General features: G+C 39.5%; 1 protein-coding gene across 1 annotated transcript; it reads left to right on the forward strand.

Moving 5' to 3' along the window:
* The first annotated feature begins 9,511 nt into the window (after nucleotides 1–9,511).
* trhrb (thyrotropin-releasing hormone receptor b) lies at nucleotides 9,512–16,798 on the forward strand. The gene is made up of 2 exons (XM_084919332.1): nucleotides 9,512–10,886; nucleotides 13,436–16,798. The coding sequence occupies exons 1-2, from the start codon at nucleotides 10,104–10,106 to the stop codon at nucleotides 13,859–13,861; spliced, it is 1,209 nt and encodes a 402-aa protein (XP_084775458.1). The 5' UTR covers nucleotides 9,512–10,103; the 3' UTR covers nucleotides 13,862–16,798.
* The last annotated feature ends 1,863 nt before the right edge of the window (nucleotides 16,799–18,661 follow it).

Consider the following 18,661-nt stretch of genomic DNA (forward strand, 5'->3'; position numbering starts at 1 on the left):
TCACCCAAATGCAGACCTATACACTCAAACCAAAAGGTCAGCTTTATTTAAAAGCTGTTTCATTATTTGTGGAGAGCAGGATCCAAGAAGCATACTGATGTTAACAAAAGGCAAGCCAGTTATTAGACTAATGCAGTAGTCCAAAAATGCAAATCTAAAGATTCACAGGAGTACATGGAGGGAAAGACAAAGAGACATCATGACAGAGAGTGATGGGAAGAAAGGACTAGTTATACACAAATGGTGATTGTGGAAGAAGGAAACAGAAAAGAACAAGAAACAGGTGCTCAGGATCAAGCTGATCAACAAGTCGAACTAAAGACAAGATAAGAGTTACTGACAAAGTAACACAAAAAGATAACTAAGCACAAATTCACTCTGAACAAGACACAAAAGGAAACACCAGGGAGGCCGAAAAATAAGAAAACAAAATGAATAAAAACACAAAACACAAAGATCTGAACTATTATTACTGGGAAAAATAGGAAAAGTCAAAACAGAAGCTAAACTCCAAATAGAAAACAAGGATTGACTTAATGGATCCAGCTGATAGCCAAAGCTCAAATAAACAGCAAAAGGTTGGAGAAAACAGGACTATGTATACACTGAGGACTAACTGCTGATTAGAAACAAGAGACTGAAACACAGGTTAAATTAAGCAAGTCACACAATCAGGAATAAAACAAACACTCAATCTTACTATAATGCTCATAATATAGGCATATGTGTCTGCTGCCCAACTCCTCCTACGCATTAATCAATTAACCGTTACACTACAAGTACTTAGGATATTGGGACTATATCTATATAGCTTTTGGGAACTACTTTTACAACACTCATATCCTCACAGTTTATATATATTATGTACAGTAGCTGATCTTGAAGCAAACAGCAACATTAGAGCTACACTACAAGTGTGTGCATTGTTGACATTATGTATGCGCTGCAAAACAATTTTTAGTGCAGTGGCACTGTGAGGTCACTGGGTGTCATGCATATCTATATTAGTGATGCTAATAGTGTACACACTTAATTATTTGGTCTATACTGTGAATATGCAACCTGAAAAGAAGAAGAACAATAAATATGAGTGAAATGAACAAGCACAGCAGGGCCTGGTTTTAATATTAAACAAGAAATGCCAGGAATCCCTGGGATCATGACACCACATGCTGTTCAAGTGTTTCTTCTTTCATTTTTAATTCCAAATTAAAGATGTTTAAATCAAGCCTCCCACGTCCTTAGGCATATCATTTTCTCTCCGTTCTATCCCTGTGCCGACAAACACGTGTACAAAAACCCAGGAGTATCGTTGGGAATTAGCTGGCTAATTTGCCGCTTGAGGTATGTGATGAAAGCTGCTCGTTTGACTTTTTTGTCAGCAAAATTACACAAAAACTACAAAAATTAATTTCATGAAAGTTTATGGAAAGTGGGCAAAGAAAAAAACTTAAATTAAGTGTGAATACAACGTGTCTTTAATATAGAGCTGTGCAATACAGCCCTGGCTTTGGTGGTGGAGCCACTCTCGAAACGTCCATGAAGCTCATTATTTTTACTTATTTAATATCTTGAGCTATAAAACATAAACATATAAAAATCTGTATTTTAAGTGTCTTTATTACTATACTACATATTACTATATCTAGCAAATAAAATGTTTAATCTTTCTGAAAAGCACCGTTAAGACGTGATCGTGAGCTTGATTTTTGTTCTGTAACAGTGCTCTGAGAGTGTGATGGGAAAAAAGAATAACATTCAAATCTTTGAGTTTAACGCTGTGTTTGGAGACCCTGGGTTACATCGCAATGAGCACATTCATAACTTAATGAATTATGAATGTGATTTTTTTCACACCCACATACCTCCACACTGTTACACCTGAATGCTGCCCAGAACAAATGCAGCCTTCTGCTGTTGTGATGAACACAATCAGGCTCCCTCTGCATTTATCGTGCAGCTGTGTGTGTGTGTGTGTCGTACTGAGGAAGTGACTATCAGGGCGGTGAAGAAAACAAGAGAGCTGCCTTATGAGTAGGAGTGAAGCTTTCTGTCAGTGGATGTTATATACTGGACCCCACAGTGTACTTACCATTAATTGAAGGAGGTCAGGGTCAGAGCGGCGGGTAGCTTGTTTATGACTAGACGTGAGTCATGACTCTTTAGTGTGTGTGTGTGTGTGTGTGCAAAGTTGACAGCCATATGGGTCTCGGCTGGCTTGGAATAAGTTCCTTTAAAATGACCTGCCAGCGTCTCGGTAAATCAGAGTGGTCAAAGGTCATTTTACATTTTAAAATGCTCTTATGCACTGAGGGATTTATGGCATATACAGTGTATGTGTGATGAAATACAAAAGCAAGCGTGACACCCCACCAGCCCCGCCCCCAAACACACACACACAGCTGACAAATGCATATTTTTTTTATTTACTGTGCACTATATGAGTGGGCCTGTGTTGGATTGCAGCGCACATTGTGAAGCTGTAATATAACTCAAACAGAACGGCCACTTTTATGTTTATAGCGCTTTGAGAAGAGACACGGACGCACTGATAAATACATATGTTACAGGCTTACAATACATCCATATTCATCAGACACCTGCAGAGCATCCAATCTTTCTCTCGCTGGCATCTTTTATAGCATTTTGTCAAACCTAAGCAACACTTGTGTTTGTAGTTAGTGATCCACTTACTGTGGGAAATACGGTAGCTAAATGTTTTCGAGCTCAGACACCATCAAGCCCTCCAGCTCAGCTTAATCTGTTGAATTTCTGCAGATTTGTCTCCTTTGCTTCTTTTTCCTTTCTATACACCTTTCTAAATATAAATGGGACAAAAATAAAATTATGCGGCTCCTGTTACTTCCTGGGTGACGTACAGAAGTTCAGCAGGTTTTACTCTATGCTTTTTCTTTCAAGGAACACTTCAGTGGTTTCACACAGGAGATCTCGCTTTCTCATCTTGGAGGCTGCGGTTGGCCCATGAAAACAGTTATATGTCCTCTGAGGTTTTTTCGGAGCTTTGTGAAGCGAGAGAAATTAACCACATTGGGGGTTTTTTGTTTTGACATGAGTTTCTACTTCTGTTTAATCTTTAAATCGTTCACACTGTTTCATCCTTCAGCTTTACTTCCAGCCTGGAAGCATCCATCCATCTTTTAACACATATCAAGCTTACAGTCATGCATGTTATATTATAACATATATTTCACTAGCAAGGAATGAAAAACATTTATTGATAATGAAGCAAAACGCTAAGCCAGAGGCTGCAATTTTGAGGAAGGCATCAGAGGATCGCTGGCAGCTCTGGGCTTCACAGATCCTCCTGATAACTTTGAGAGAGGCTGACAACCAGAAATGAAACCAAATGGGTGTGTGGCGTAAGCAGGCTTTTACAGATGTATGCCAGAGAGAGGAGGTTTTTCAGGAGTGGCCTAGCTCTTGATCAAATCGTCTGTTTTCTCATGTTTCCCACTAATTCCTGTTTAACCTCTTTGATCTTATTCTTTTTCTTAGTTTTTGTTTTCTAGTGTACTCGTTGCTCACTTCATTGTCTACCTTCATATATTTAATTCTGGCTTTGAAGATTTGAAGATTTAGAGATTGGATCTTACGCTACCTCTGGTATTATGCGTCTCTTCCTGTAAACATGGGAAGCGCTGTTGTGTCATCATCAAATTATCGTCAAATTTAACACTGAAAATCTGGAATTTGACATTTTTATCTCACAAAAATGCTCCTGTTTTAAGCCTCCTCTCCGGCTGGGGCCTTTCTGTGTAGAGTTTTCATGTTCTCTCTTTGCCAGTTTGGGTATTCTCCGCCTTCTCTCCCTTTCTCCCACATTCCAAAGACATGCATTTTAGGTGATTAACTGGTGATTCACAAGTGACATAGATGTAAATATGTCAACCAGTCCAGGGTGCACCTGAAATCTCTCCCCATGACAGCTGGAATAGAGTAATCCCACCTGGACAAGCAGTTAGGAAAACAGTTGGGAATGCTGTGATTGATCTCTGCTGTATCTGTTGTGGCCGGTCTTTTATAAGCAGTGGCCTGCGCTTCCCTCAGCAGTACAATAACTTATTGGAATGTTTTTAAAATCATTGTTTAATAGCTTTGCAGCAGTAGACAGCAGGGAGCAGCAGAACTTTTATCTGCACAGCACATAATACAATAAAAACCGACCAAAGTGCTCCACAGAGTTGACCTAATGGTTGGATAAGAATACAGAAGTTGTGAAAAAGTCATGAGCAAAACAGCACTGCACCGAGAATAAGTAACCACAAAGCAAAGAGGGTGAGCAATGAATATTAAAATGGTAGTGAAAGGGTAAAGCTCATAAATACATTAATTAAAGAGAAATATCTGATTATTCAGCCTAGAATTTTCTACTTAAGTACAGAGTCACTGGATTCACTGGATTTTGCATCAGAAGTTCTCAAAATATCTGTAAAGAAACATATTGTTAATGGCGTTAATTCTGTTGGGAGTGGACTGCAGAGAGCACTGAAATGCAAGTTGTGCAAACAAAGTAACAAAAAATGAATCTTTGATTAGAACAATTCAAAAGTCCAAAGCAAGTACAAATTCCAGGAGATCAGAGACAAACAGAGATCATAAGAAGGGGAAAGACTACATAGAATAGAATAGAATAGAATGCCTTTATTGTCACTATACAGTTGTACAATGAGATACAGAGCATCTCCTACTCAGTGTAAACATGCTGGGGGGGGGTACAGTTCTGCAGCGCTATGTACATATGGACAGTATTAACATAGGGAAAAACATATATATATATATTATATATATATATATATATATATAAAAAATGTACAATATACAAGCCGTAAGTAATATGTAATAAATAGTGTTATGTATATACAGTTGAGTTATTGCACATGGAATTGGTATAAATAGTTATGTATATACAGTTGAGTTATTGCACATGGAATTGGTATAAATAGTGTTATGTATATACAGTTGAGTTATTGCACATAGAATTGGTATAAATAGTGTTATGTATATACAGTTGAGTTGTTGCACATAGGATTGGTATTGCACAGTGGTGGTCCATAGAGGAAGTGGGAAGTGGGGGGGCTGTGTTATCTGTGCATGTGTGAGTTCAGGGTGGTTATCGCTTTGGGGAAGAAACTGTTTTTTAGTCTGTGGGTTTTTGTGTTGATGCACCTGTAGCGCTTCCCTGAGGGAAGCAGGCTGAACATGTTGAAGCCAGGGTGGGAGCTGTCCTTGATAATGTTTGCTGCTCTGGTGAGGCAGCGGGAGGAATAAATGTCCATCAGGGAGGGGAGAGGGCAGCCGATGATCTTTTGTGCTGTCTTGACCACACTCTGAAGCCTCACTCTATCTGCTTTGGTGCAGCTGCCGTATGCAGAGGAGAAATAGCCAGGAAAAAGATACGTGTGAATGCAATCAAACACAAGTGAGACTAATAAACGCAAAGCAGATAATCACACTGAAGGGGAAAAGGAAGTAAAACTGCAACAGGACACAACCATCAAAAGAAAACAGGCCAAGAGACAAATAACAGTGAGACATAAAGATTAACTTGAGCACGACAAATTCAGAATAACGTATGACAAAGCTTTTGTTACTTTGAGGCTGTAATTCAGGCTTCTCTGAATAGACAGACCTTAAAGACCTAATCATATGATTCCAGCAGAGCTTCCAAAAGTAGAGTGAGAGGTAGAGGCTATCAGGATCCTCTCCTCCACTGTCAATGGATTCAGGAGACAGAAACCCTCTCAGCTTTTAGACTTGTGATAATCGGAGTGAACTATCCTTAAGTTAGTCAAACAAATTTATTTACAAGGACATTTAAACAGGTGAGGTGTGGAACAAAGTACTATACAACTAAAATAATAAAATAAAACATTTGAAAACATGAAATAAATCATAAAATAAATGGGAAAAAACAATTAAACAGTAACAAGAAAAAAACCATTAGAATTGAGTCTGAAAATGGGTTTTCAGATCATTTACAGTAGCCACTCCTACTGCGAGATCTCCTCTGTGTTTTAAACTGAAGCATCTGTTAAGCAAACTTCTAGCGGGAGTAAGTTCAAGTTCAGAGCGGTAAGAAGATGCTAATCTGTGCATTAATTTGAAAGTAAGGTGGGCTGCTTCAGATTCAGGCTGCCTCTTTGGGGTGTGAGAGGAAAGAGCAGAGAAAAACACAAAAGCACAAACAAACAGGACAAAACATAAACTACAAACCGAGCAGCTGCCCCACCCTGAGCCTGATTCTCCTGGAAGTCTCTCTTAATTAGAAAGTCTTCCTTCCCAACACCACCATGTGTGTGCACATGGGTTCTTTCTCTACTACTGTTTGGTCTTTGTGTCACAATATAACATCCCTTGAAAATTGTGTAGGGATCTATATTCTCCTTGAGCTAAATTCAGCTCTACAGCTAAAATAAATGGTGCAACTTTAAATGTACAAACATTTTTATTTTATTTTATTAAAGCCAGTGAAGATGGGTTAAACCTTCTAAAATGACTTAAGAGCACCACAGTGCCTGCAGAGCAGCTCTACAATGCTACAGAATAGCAATCAAACACTTCTTCTGACTGAGGGAAAGGAATGATCTTGTGTCAGTTGTGATGAACTGTTTGCTCTTGTCACACATTTGGTACTGCCCAGCTATGTCCTTTAGGGGGCAGTAAAACTCTTTCATTTCTACATATTACTTTTCTCTGTGGCAGAGCTCCTGTGATTTGAATAATGTAATCAAGTGAAGATGTTTAAACAGGAACTGAATACAAAGCAATGATATCTCTCAGACAATCAAGTTAATTTATGTCTGAATATTTAAATTAATTTGGAGACAGGAGAGGTTGCTGCAATGATAAGGCAGAGGTTTTTCTTGTAACTGATTAAAGGCTCAAAAATTCTCATTTTAGTATTTATTAATTAGCAGATGAATCATTTTAAATCTATTTTAATATCCTTTCAATGTAGATTTAGCTTCCACTCTAAAGTAAAGACAGATAACTCTTAATTTAGGAAAAAAGATAAAGAAACTAGTTTACAGTCTTGGAAACTGAGTCACTGACAGCAGGTTAGTTTCTACTAATATCATCCAAAACCAAGAAGGGGAAGGATGAAAAAAAGCTGAGCTAAAGATGACGGGAATCATGGGAGAAAAGGGGGCGTCATCATTATGTAATTCCCACCCGTCCCGGTCCACCTGTTGCTCGGGATGGACGGCTGGCAGCTTCAGGCCTCGAAGCACAATCGTGTGAAAAGTGTGAGTGTTGGCGTGATCGTCACCATTTTCCGCTCAGTTCCTGGAGAATATGCACAGTTGGTGTGGAGGAGAGTTTGCCACCTCCACAGTATTGTGCTGAGAACAGGCAGCCACAGATTGTTGGACAGCATGGCAGTTAATACAGGTCACTGCTGATCTGTCTTTTTGTGCTTTTCACATCTTCTTCCAACTTTAATCGTTTTCTATAATGAAATTTACCGCATCAGCACGAAGTGAGCTGATTAAATCTGCAGGGTGGAACGTGGTGATGATAAATCACTGCACTACATGATACGTTCATTGACCAAAAATATTAGTATTAAACTCTTAAACTATGATGTATGGGCTCAGATTTCAGTAGCAGATGTTTAATCCACTGTGGGAATATACAGAAAGATATATGTTTTAGAATAAATAGACGTAGCTTTTGGTATAGTAGCAAAAAGTATTTAGACACAAGCTGATTATCTATCTTTATAGGATGGAGTATATATGCATGAACTTCAAGCACTGACTCTAAATTACCATTAAAAGGCTTCTTCAAAAGCAACTAGAATTATAAAGTTGAGTGCAGGGAAGATTGAACTCCTCTTTAATTGGGTTTGTAGTTTTAAAATAACAGTGACAAAAAATACAAGATTTGTTACTGAGTGCAAGCAGAACCAGAAACATTTGATGCATATTGGACTGTAAAATATGACTAAAATAAAGAAAAACAGAGAAGAGTGATCAACTTGAATTGCCTACGAGATCCATGAACGTTTCTATAATACAGCACAGTTCATAAGTCATCTGACGTACAATCAGCTCAAGAGGGAGAGCTATATGGTGGAAAGCATTCATAAGAATAAGACAGCAAGGACTATATCCGAGAAAGAACAAGTGAGAAGGAGTGAAGCTTCAGAAGATTTTTTTGTGAATGAGAAAATTTAAGGTTTAATTAAACAAATTAAACCTTTGTGAATCTGATAGCAAAAGGTTTGAGCTGCACTGAAGCTACAATAAAGCACAGAGGTAGGAACGGTAAAGTGATGTATTCATGCTGGAATACATGCAGAAGACACAGAGTAGGCTAATCCAAAGCAAAGAGGCTGTCGAATGAAAATAAAAAGGGGAAAATAAAAGTTGTAGTGTGACCCTCCCAGAGCAAAATCCACTGGATCCCTGGCGGAGCACCAGTGTGTGTGTGTGGGGAGGTTAAAAGAAACATGTCTGCAGAAGGGTACAAAAAAAGCAGGGTGTACTTTAACAAAAGTGTCCGTCTCTTAAATCTTTAATCTCTTAAATCTTTCCATTACAATTCATTCATTGATCCATCAATTCATCTTCAACTACTTCACTTCAGAGCTCCTCTGGAGCCTATCCAATCTGTGATAGGACGAAAAGCAAGCTACACGCTGAACAGGTCACCAATCTGTTGTAGGGCTGAGAGACAGACAACCATTCACGCCTACAGCCAATTTAGAGTCACCAATTAACCCAGCATGGATGCCTTTGGACTGAGGGAGGAAGAGATCCCTAAGAGAACCCATGCTCAAACAGGGAGAATATGCAAACTTCACATGGAGAGGCCCAGGGATTCAATACCAGGACAACTGTGCTGACCACTGCACAAACATATGTCCATTATAAACAGACAACAAAACAATATAATTTATATATTTTTCTTCTCAGCTGACTTTACATTTATTTTTCAGTAGCTGTACACCTGGTCACACCCATATTTATATATCACAAAAGACTTCACGCACAGTGTTTTCAGGCCGCAGCTGTGATATTGCTGATAAAACAATTGGAGTTTTGTTTAAGGATTAAAATGAATTAAAAGACAAGATAAAAATAGGGCTGACCAGTGATTTGTATTCAAACCAAAACATTTTTAGATGGAAGTTAAAGGGGCTTTCATGGGGACTCAAACGCAGGACTCATTTTCAGTAATCCCTGAGCTCATTTCTATGAGTGATTTTAGAGCATTTAGTATACAGCAGTCTTTAAGTAATAAAGAAATCGAGGATTGAGGCTCACGAATTTGTTCATATTGACGCCTTCTTTTTGCACATGCATCACAGGAAATGTTTTCTGAATATGTTCGGCCATACTTCAAAACAGCATGCACTTTTCCAACCTCCGCCTTCATGTTCACCTGGAAGCGTGTACATGCTGATTAGCGCTATCGTAAAAAAAAAAAAAAGAAAAGAAAAAGAAAAAAAAAGAAAAAAAGAGGAAAAAAGAGCGCCGTTCATGAAGTTTAAGTGACAGGCTGTTGCGCAAGACAGCAAATCAACGAACTGTGACAAATTTGTAAATGATTTATTCATCATTATGAGCGGCAGCACTAACACTGATTCATGCAGTGGTAATAATAAAATATCAGATAAACAGGAAAACATTCTAACATTTTGCCGCTTGGCCAGCTGGTTTTGTTGATGGGGGAGGTCTGGTTTGGAAAATGTGATCATGGGCTAATCCCCTCGCATGCGTATGACTGCTCGTGCCAAAAGGAAGGCTCAAAAAGCAAACCTCCATCTGTCCGCCAGGCACAGTTGTTCCGACGAGAATAAGGTAGCGCATCGCCTTTTACGCACAGCACTGCGGCGGAATTAAAGCAGAGTCCGAGCAGCTCTTTGTCACTTCGTCGTTTTTCAACGTGCACCGCAGGCTTTCGTCTGTCCTTTACTTTGTGTGTGTGCGTTTCATATTGACTTTCCAGACCTGTAAAGTTTTTGGACTTCTAACTTCTATCGCGCGTAAAACCACGCTGGTGCGAGAGAACACTGCAAAGCCTCTTTTTTAAAAACAAACAAATTCCTCATTTATTTGAACCTTTTAAACGAGATGGAAAACTTCACATCAGCTCCATTGGAGAACAATACTTTACCGACATGGGTGGACCACAGCATTCAGTACAAAGTGATTAGCAGTTGTCTGCTCTTCATGATTTGTGCTCTAGGAATTGTTGGCAATGTTATGGTGATCCTGGTGGTGCTCACTACTAAACATATGAGGACTCCCACCAACTGCTACCTGGTGAGTTTGGCTGTGGCTGACCTGATGGTGCTCACAACGGCTGGTTTGCCAGCTATTCCGGAAAGTATCTTTGTATCTTGGGTGTTTGGCCGCTATGGGTGCCTCTGCATCACCTACTTTCAGTACCTCGGGATCAACGCCTCCTCTTGCTCCATAACAGCTTTCACTATCGAGAGATACATCGCCATCTGCCACCCGATTAAAGCCCAGTTTCTGTGCACGCTGTCCAGAGCAAAAAAGATCATTTTGTTCGTCTGGGCTTTCACTTCCATTTACTGCTTGATGTGGTTTTACCTGTCAAACATCCAGGAAACGGTGTACAAAAACATCACTATCGTCACCTGCGCCTACAGAGTTGCCAGGAAGTTTTATTTACCCATTTACTTTTTTGATTTCGGCGTCTTTTTCGTGCTGCCGCTGCTGCTCTCTGCGGTTCTGTACGGCCTCATCGCCAGGATCCTCTTCCTCAACCCGCTGCCCTCCGACCCTAAAGACAAGAAGAAGAACGGACACAACAACCACGCCATCAACAAGAGCACCAGTTGTAAAAACTCTCGACACTCCAGCTCCACCGCGACCTCCCGCAGACAGGTGGGTGGTGTGTGAGCGTGGGGAGGATGAGAGCCAGGATGTTTTTACTCTGCTCATTCAGCGAGATGTTGCAATTTTTTCGCACGGGTTCGTAAAATTATTCAAATATAAATGAATGAATAAACCTAGTCACATTCTACAGACATTTTAATACCACTTATTAAAAGACAAAGTGAATATTTTAAAGTAATTAGGAGTGGAAATAGTTGTCATTTTCAGTATACAAAGGAGTTTTTAACATTTCTTCATTAAAAATAAGTATAATTATAGTGATTGTTTTGTTAGTTCATTTGATATAAGCTCTACAACATGTGAAAACTGAAGGTTTCTACTGAGTGCAATCAAAAACCCAAAGATGGACTTCTTATTCTACGATTGCAAAGAAATGAAATGAAACAAATTAACATTCTCATGAAAAATAGCAAAAGATAAAAACAATGACCTCATCACAATTACAAGTTTTGAATGTTTTCCACACCATAAAGATAGCCCCTCCATGTGTTAGAAGTACCTCTGCAACATCATTTAGTATGCACAGGAAATGAATATGCAAATTGAACCACACCTCCCACCTTAGCCTCTTGTCTCTGCTGCTGCAAGACTCACTCAGAAGTGCTCTGGAGAGAAGAGAAAAGCACCATCCCTCATAGAAGTGTGTGTTAAGTGTGAGAGGAAAACCCAGCCCTTCATTTAAAAATCAGTAGGTTAGGAACACAGAATGGGTGCTTGTTCCATGAGTCACAAGAAAAAAAACGGAATAAATAAAATCCACAAAGAATGGAGGAAAGCATTTAAACTGATTAACACTTACGACAAAGCTTTTATTTCACTTACAGTGACTCACTGAGTTCTCACCAAGTGATGTTACCTTCAATTCACCTGTGTCATCTCTCGTCTTCTCCCTGTTTGACAGTTTCACTGACACACACACACACACACACACACACACACACACACACACACACACACACACACACACACACACAAATTATGAAACAATGGGCAGCAAAACAGCAGTAGAGACTCCCACAGTGAGCTGAAATGAACCAAGTGCACATGCACAAGATGAACCTTTGGCTTGTTACATAAATCTTATTCTGTACTGCCAGCTTTCATAAGCCAGCTCCACCCCATAATCTAAAGGGACTGGTTGGTTGTTTGAATCTGTTATATTGAAGCTGTTATTCATATACTGTAATTCCAATGTGATTTAAAACTTGTTTTATATATTTATTATAATGTGTATATTAAAGAGGTATTGAACGCTGGGGTCAGTCTACACAATTTTAGCCTAATTCTGGACAACATGTCTGTAATGGGGTTACCACGAAGGAAGAGATTGGCAATGATTCAACAACCAGAAACCCTGCAAAGTCAATTAAAATCAGCAAATGTATTGACAACAGAGGGAACAGCCAATAGCAACAAATACTGGTCATATTGGTCAACTTAGAAGCAAACGATTGAAGTGACCACCTACTGAACTGAAGGATACTGTTGACTGACATATGGCAGGGTTTACCTGTGCAGCTGGAGCCTGGAATGACTTAGGACCGAGAGCCAGCTACAAACAGGGTGATTATAGACATTGCACGTATCATCATTTTTTCTTGTGTCGGGTGTCATAACGGATGAAAACTGATGCTCCATCGCATCGCCCTAGCTGAGAAAGGCTAGCTCGTTTTTGATGATGGGGCAGGGAAATGAAAAAGCCAATAATATATAGTCTGCTTCGGAATTTTGTGTTCATTTTCTTTTCTGGAAATCATGAAGGGAGCCATTCCACTTCCCACAAATTCCTTTCTACAGAATCTGACTACAGTTCAGCCAGAGGTGCAGCAGAGGGCGCTTATTCAATAAAAAGGAATGGAGAGGAGATGAGAGGAGTTGAGATCAAAAAAGCCTAAATATTATTTTAGTTGTTGCAAAATAAAATAATACAATTACAGTGAACAAGTCATACTCATAATCATTGTGCTAATGCAGTTCTGGTCCACTGATGATTTAGGAAAGGAGACGCTCCCTTGGCGTTGCTCACTTACAAGTATTTCTCAGCACATGTTAGAAATGTAGTTAAACCGTGCGTGTATATGAATGTTGTGTTGTGGTGGTTGAAGGTTATGTTACCAGGAGGCTGCTGCTAGAAATACTCTACTTCTGCTGCTGGCTTCATGCCTGAAATCAACAAAGCGTAGGCTGAAAGTAGCTCCCAGAGTGTGACAGCCAAAAGGCTCGTGGAAAGATTTTTAATTAAAATCAAAGCTACATTTATTATCGCAACCTCTTCTATCTGAGGCAGAAGTTCGGAGAGTGGGGGTTCTTGAGTGCTTAGAAGTTTTCTTTCCTTTCACATCATCCTCGATGTTAAAGACAACGAGCAAGACGGGTTGGTTACCGATGAGTAGTCCATCATATCCCTTGGTCGAGGGGACACTGACCATCATAACACACAAGAAATACTGTGTGGTCACAAGCGTGCATTAATAAATAAAGCCAGCTTCCCCATATGCAGGAGCAGTTCTCATATTTCTCCTTCCTTCCCACTGCAGGTGACCAAGATGCTGGCAGTGGTGGTAATCCTCTTCGCCCTGCTCTGGATGCCGTACCGCACTCTGGTGGTGGTCAACTCCTTCCTGGACAAGGCCTATTTGGACAGCTGGTTCGTGCTTTTCTGCAAAATCTGCATCTACCTCAACAGCGCCATCAACCCAGTCATCTACAATGCCATGTCTCAGAAGTTTCGCGCCGCTTTCCGCAAGATCTGCCGCTGTGGGAGGAAAGGCTTGGATAAACCCGCCACCTACAGCGTGGCCCTCACCTACAGCGCTGTCAAGGATACATCAATGGTGGAAAGCACTGATCACTTCACGACCGAGCTGGAGGAGCTCACTGTCACTGACGAACTGCTGTCTGATCAGAAAATGATGTTCCCAGACCCCTGTGTCTACGGAAAGGTGAACTTCAGTGACAATTGAGGTTTTCTTTGAGGCCAGAGAGATTTTTTTTTTTTTGGGGGGGGGGGGGGATCAATTGAAAATTAAAGACTTTGAAAATGTTGCTTAAGTGAGTCTGTCAAGTGGAAGTATTGTTTTCTCAGTGCTTGCTTACCTTTCAAAGCGAGGCTGCTGAAGCTAGAGATGTAAACACAGATTGCAGCCAGTGATGCGTAACAGCAGGCTTTGGAGCGCAAAGCCAAACACAGTCTTTATGAGGCGTGATCCCGGACATTGTAAAGCCACCAACGCTGACAGATAAGCATTCTCATCACTCAGCTGTTATCTTATCTTTTCCACATAATATCAGGTATATGAGCCAACAACCCATGAATGCGAACGACAACACTGTTCCCACTTCAAATACACGGTGTTGCGTTATAACTCCGATTAGCACCGACTCAATTCTGATCTCTAAGCCTGAATGACGCAACAAGGCACGTCAAGAGGAAATAAACTGAACTTGAATGCTCAGACATCCTTTGAAGAGGTGCTGTCAATAAACTGGCCTTGACGCATTTATTTTCACCCACAAAGCCGGCGATCGGTACGTTGTACCGAAGAATACCGAAGGCAGAACAGAATTCTTCGAGTGGAATTTAGTCTTTATCATTAGATTCCCCCCACTTTTTTTTTTAACTCATTGTGCTACTGAAAATAAAATTTAGGATGAGGTATTATTATCAGCTTCACTCACACTTTCAGAGTTATTCTGAGAAATAAGGTGAATTATCATACTTGCAAACACCCCCCAAAATCCTAACCCTATACAGCTTTAATAACTGCATGCCTACCTCCCTGACGTTTTCAAGGCAGGTGGTCCATTAAAGGGTGAGTCACACATGAACCTTCACTGGCAAAACAGGCCCTATTTTTGCTGTGAAGGACACTGTGCAGCCTCGAGCACAATGTAAAACCAAGACAGATTTGGCTGTGAGTGCTCTGTAGGAAGGGAATTTGCTGGGAGTTTTATTTTCTCCAAGGACAAGCATTCACCGACAGACAGGGGCTGCAGAACTATATAAAGCACTTTGTAACTTGAATTCAAAAAGTGCCATGATGCCATTTATGTGTTATCCTGTTTCTAAAAAGGCATACATCATAAAGAGTTTATAAGTTCTAACTGAAGACTTTACTTAGAGGCGAGACGTTTTTATAGAGCTTATTTTAAGAACTTTTTGGCTACCTTATCTATAGCTCTAAAGTCTTAAGATTTTTTTTTAATTAAACCCCATGTTTGATTCTACTGATGGTCAGCATTTGTGTTTGCTTTCTGTTTTTATTGTTCTTTGATATATTTTTGCTTTTTGATGGTAGTCTGGCATTGCTGTGCAAGATTTCAGATGGGTGTGGGAAAGAAAGCATTGCAGGTAACTTTACAGTTCTGATTGTAATTACATTATATGGACAAAAGAAATGGGGTACACACCTCTTGATCTTTGAATTCAGGTGTTTTCAGTCTCATTGCCACAAGTGTCGAGATAAAGCTTCTAGCCATGCAGTGTGCCTTTACAAACACCTGTGAAAGAAGGTTGTTCTACAGCGTGCCACCATTATAGCATGTCGATATGTAAAAGAAAGCACAGAAGCCTGGCGGTGAAGTGTCAGACCAGTTACAGAGCAGGCTTTCTGAGTGCCAAGGTTCATAGTTTATAAATGGGATCATGAGATTGGTTTCCATGGCCTAGCTGTTGGTGTAGGTGTAATGTGTAAGTGGTCCAGTACTTTTGTTCATATAATGTATATCTGCAATCTTAGCCTAAAAAACTAACCAGGCAAAATCAAAGCATGTCTACGAATGGAGAGTATTTTGATCAGTGAGCCAAGCTTACCTGGGACAAAGTTGTGAACCACCGACAGGCTAAATATTTGATATTACAAAAGCCAGCAAACATATAACTGCATAACATTGGTGACAGTTATAATGGTGATAAATATACTGAAAATAAAAGTGGACCCACGATACAGCCTTGAGGAACACCACAATTAAAATGTAGAAATGTTCATTTTCTATGGCCAAACAGAAGGTTCTGTCGAAGAGATGGAAACTTCAAAGATGGATTCCCTTAAAATGTAACACACTCTTGACATACCCTTTTTACATGCCTTATGGTCTTTTCCTAAATGATTATTTTATTTTACTTTTTCCATGCATTAAAAACTGCTTTGAATTTTTCTTCGAGCAGCAGCAGTGGTGGTTGTAAACCTCAGTGTCAGATACTGTATATGTACAGTGCCACAGAGATTTGGTGTAACATATACGATGTGGTGATATAGTTTAGCTGCAGCATGGTGATTTGAGGCTGAAGCAAAGTGAATTCAGTGTTTTGTTCTGTGTTATGTATCCTGTGAACTGTGGATTTAACAAACCGTCGCTTTGCTCATCCCGCTTCTAGTTGTGAGAGCCGTCAGTGAGCCGGTGAACACTGCTGGATGGACGTAAGATGAATACTGAAGATGTGCTGATGTTGTGTGGCATTTTCTGCCAGATCAGTGACTGTCTACTGTTTTCAGTCTGAGCACTATCTGCCACACAGGGAAATATAATTGGGTAGACACAACAGAGGAAGAGTGGGTTTCATCACTGCTGAATGTGGAAGATAGCAGCTAGTTTTAATACTGCATATGCATCATGTTACAGTGGATTAATGCATTTGTGTGTGTTTATGTCCCATGTGTTTTTAAAGTGCTTGTTATTTATGGCAACTCGTTTGTATATCTTTATGATACTCTTGCGTTCACTATTGCACATTCAAAGTTTATTAATATTACTTTGTGATGTACTATTTGGAAGCTGCTGCTTTGATCTTGCTTCTAAAATTATTGTGGTCCTGTGAATATGTTTGATGGCTCTCTAGAAATAGTTCATTTGTAATTTTTATTTCCTTGTGTCAAAATAAAGTTATTTCTGGAAATAAAGTAGTGTATTTTCCATGTGTCGAAGAGGCATTTTAGCTTTATTTTCCCCAGAGAAATCTTTGCAGGTTTCTGAGGAAATCCCAAACAGAAGGTGAACAGAGAAAGATTTAATTTTGGGGGGGTCACACAATGGGTTGTGTATTTCTGTATCATATATAGCAATATATAACATATATAATGTACATTTAGATAATTCTATAAAAGCAGAACAAAAAAAAATCCTAATTTCAAATGAAATTATGAGAAATTAATTCAAACATCTACATTAGTGTAGCTGGTTACTGGAAATTTTACTGGTTATTGCATATACTGGTTAATTTTAGTTAAAAACTTCTCTTTAGCTCTGAGTCAGTTTGTTTGCTTTGTGACTGATCAGCATTTGTACATTTATTTCACAGGCACTGGCCATTAATGACCAAAAAATACATCAGTGTCCAGTGATTCTGTTAAAAAAAAAGTAAATTATTAATAAATATTCAGATGTTACCAGCAAGCTAGTAAATGTCCACTGTGAAGGTAGCAGAAAATAATCCCCTTACCTTTCAGACTAATTTAGCTCCTATTTTTCACCCCACAATTTTACTGTTTTGGTCTCTAATATCATCAGCCTCATTTCTAGCTAATGAACAGAGTGGTTTATGTAGCAGCTAATGATCTGAAATTAGGGTCAATATTGAGCTTACATTTAGAAAGTGCCCCCAAAAAACAACTTTTAATGAGTGCTATTATCTGCTAGATGTGTACCCGTGATACCGTGACCCATGAATATATTAAGAAAAAACTGATACCAAAAATCACAGTCATTTCAGTGAAAGCTGCTAAGCTGCACATGCACCACTTACAAGAGGTGCACAGACGTTCCACATGCTTTCCAGTTTTGTGCCCATTCAGCATGCTTGTATTCTTCCAAGTCAAACCTGTAGAAAGCAAGAAAAAGATTCCTACCTGACAATGTCCTGTTGCCTCCCTGCACACATGAATGAACTTCAATAAAGCAACAGTGCAAACTTAGACTACTTACAAAAGTAGCCATAGTCACATCATTAGTTTTTTTTTTCCACTTTAAAGCTTTAAACGTAACATGTTAATCACCTCTATGTTGGTTTTTTGGAGCCAAAAGTTATTTCTTCATATTTGGACAAGAAGCTGGAGTGCTATGTTAACAGCTAAAGCTAGCATTTTTTGTTAGCAAGATGAATTCATTCATTGTGCGGCTGCAGCACAAAGACACACCTTGTAACAGTCACAATGGTGTGGTGTCTCTTTAAGACAATGTAAGGTAAGGGTTAGTGATGTCAGTATGCGCCACTGCCCTCTTTGGAGTAAGATAGCAACGAGCTTCCATGTGAGTATATAGACAAAGACAGACCTTATATCTTTTACGTCTCTAACAATTTGCAATGTTACGGGTTGTAGGAACTGTGCTTCATGTATGATAAAATCCAGCCGTTCTACCAGGCCTTGTAAGGTTGATGAAGAGAGTGTGCATTAAAGGACAAGCATTGTGGGATTCCCAGTACCAGCGTAGTCATTAGTTTTTCTGAGTGTTTCTACCCCTCCTCTCAACCACTGAGCACAACCCACATTACAACCTGCTAACCAGTGACAAGTTCAAACTCAAGTTTTACTCACCAAAATGAAGCAAATAGTTCCTGGACTGTCCGTATGGTACATTACTCCATATTATAATTTTTCAAAGTACCGACATCACAAACACAGTCAAGAGATCTCAGTCAGCAACTCAAATTACTGGTTGTGAAAGGTTGCCAAACTTAATATTGAAATTACTGACGTTACTCTAGTCTAATATTTTTTTTCCTGGCTTCTGTCTACCAATCAGTTTTCATCACTGACCTTTTTTTC

The sequence above is a fragment of the Perissodus microlepis genome, chromosome 22, assembly GCF_051167445.1.
Source record: "Perissodus microlepis isolate ML-2025 ecotype Zambia chromosome 22, ASM5116744v1, whole genome shotgun sequence".
NCBI lineage: Eukaryota > Metazoa > Chordata > Actinopteri > Cichliformes > Cichlidae > Perissodus > Perissodus microlepis.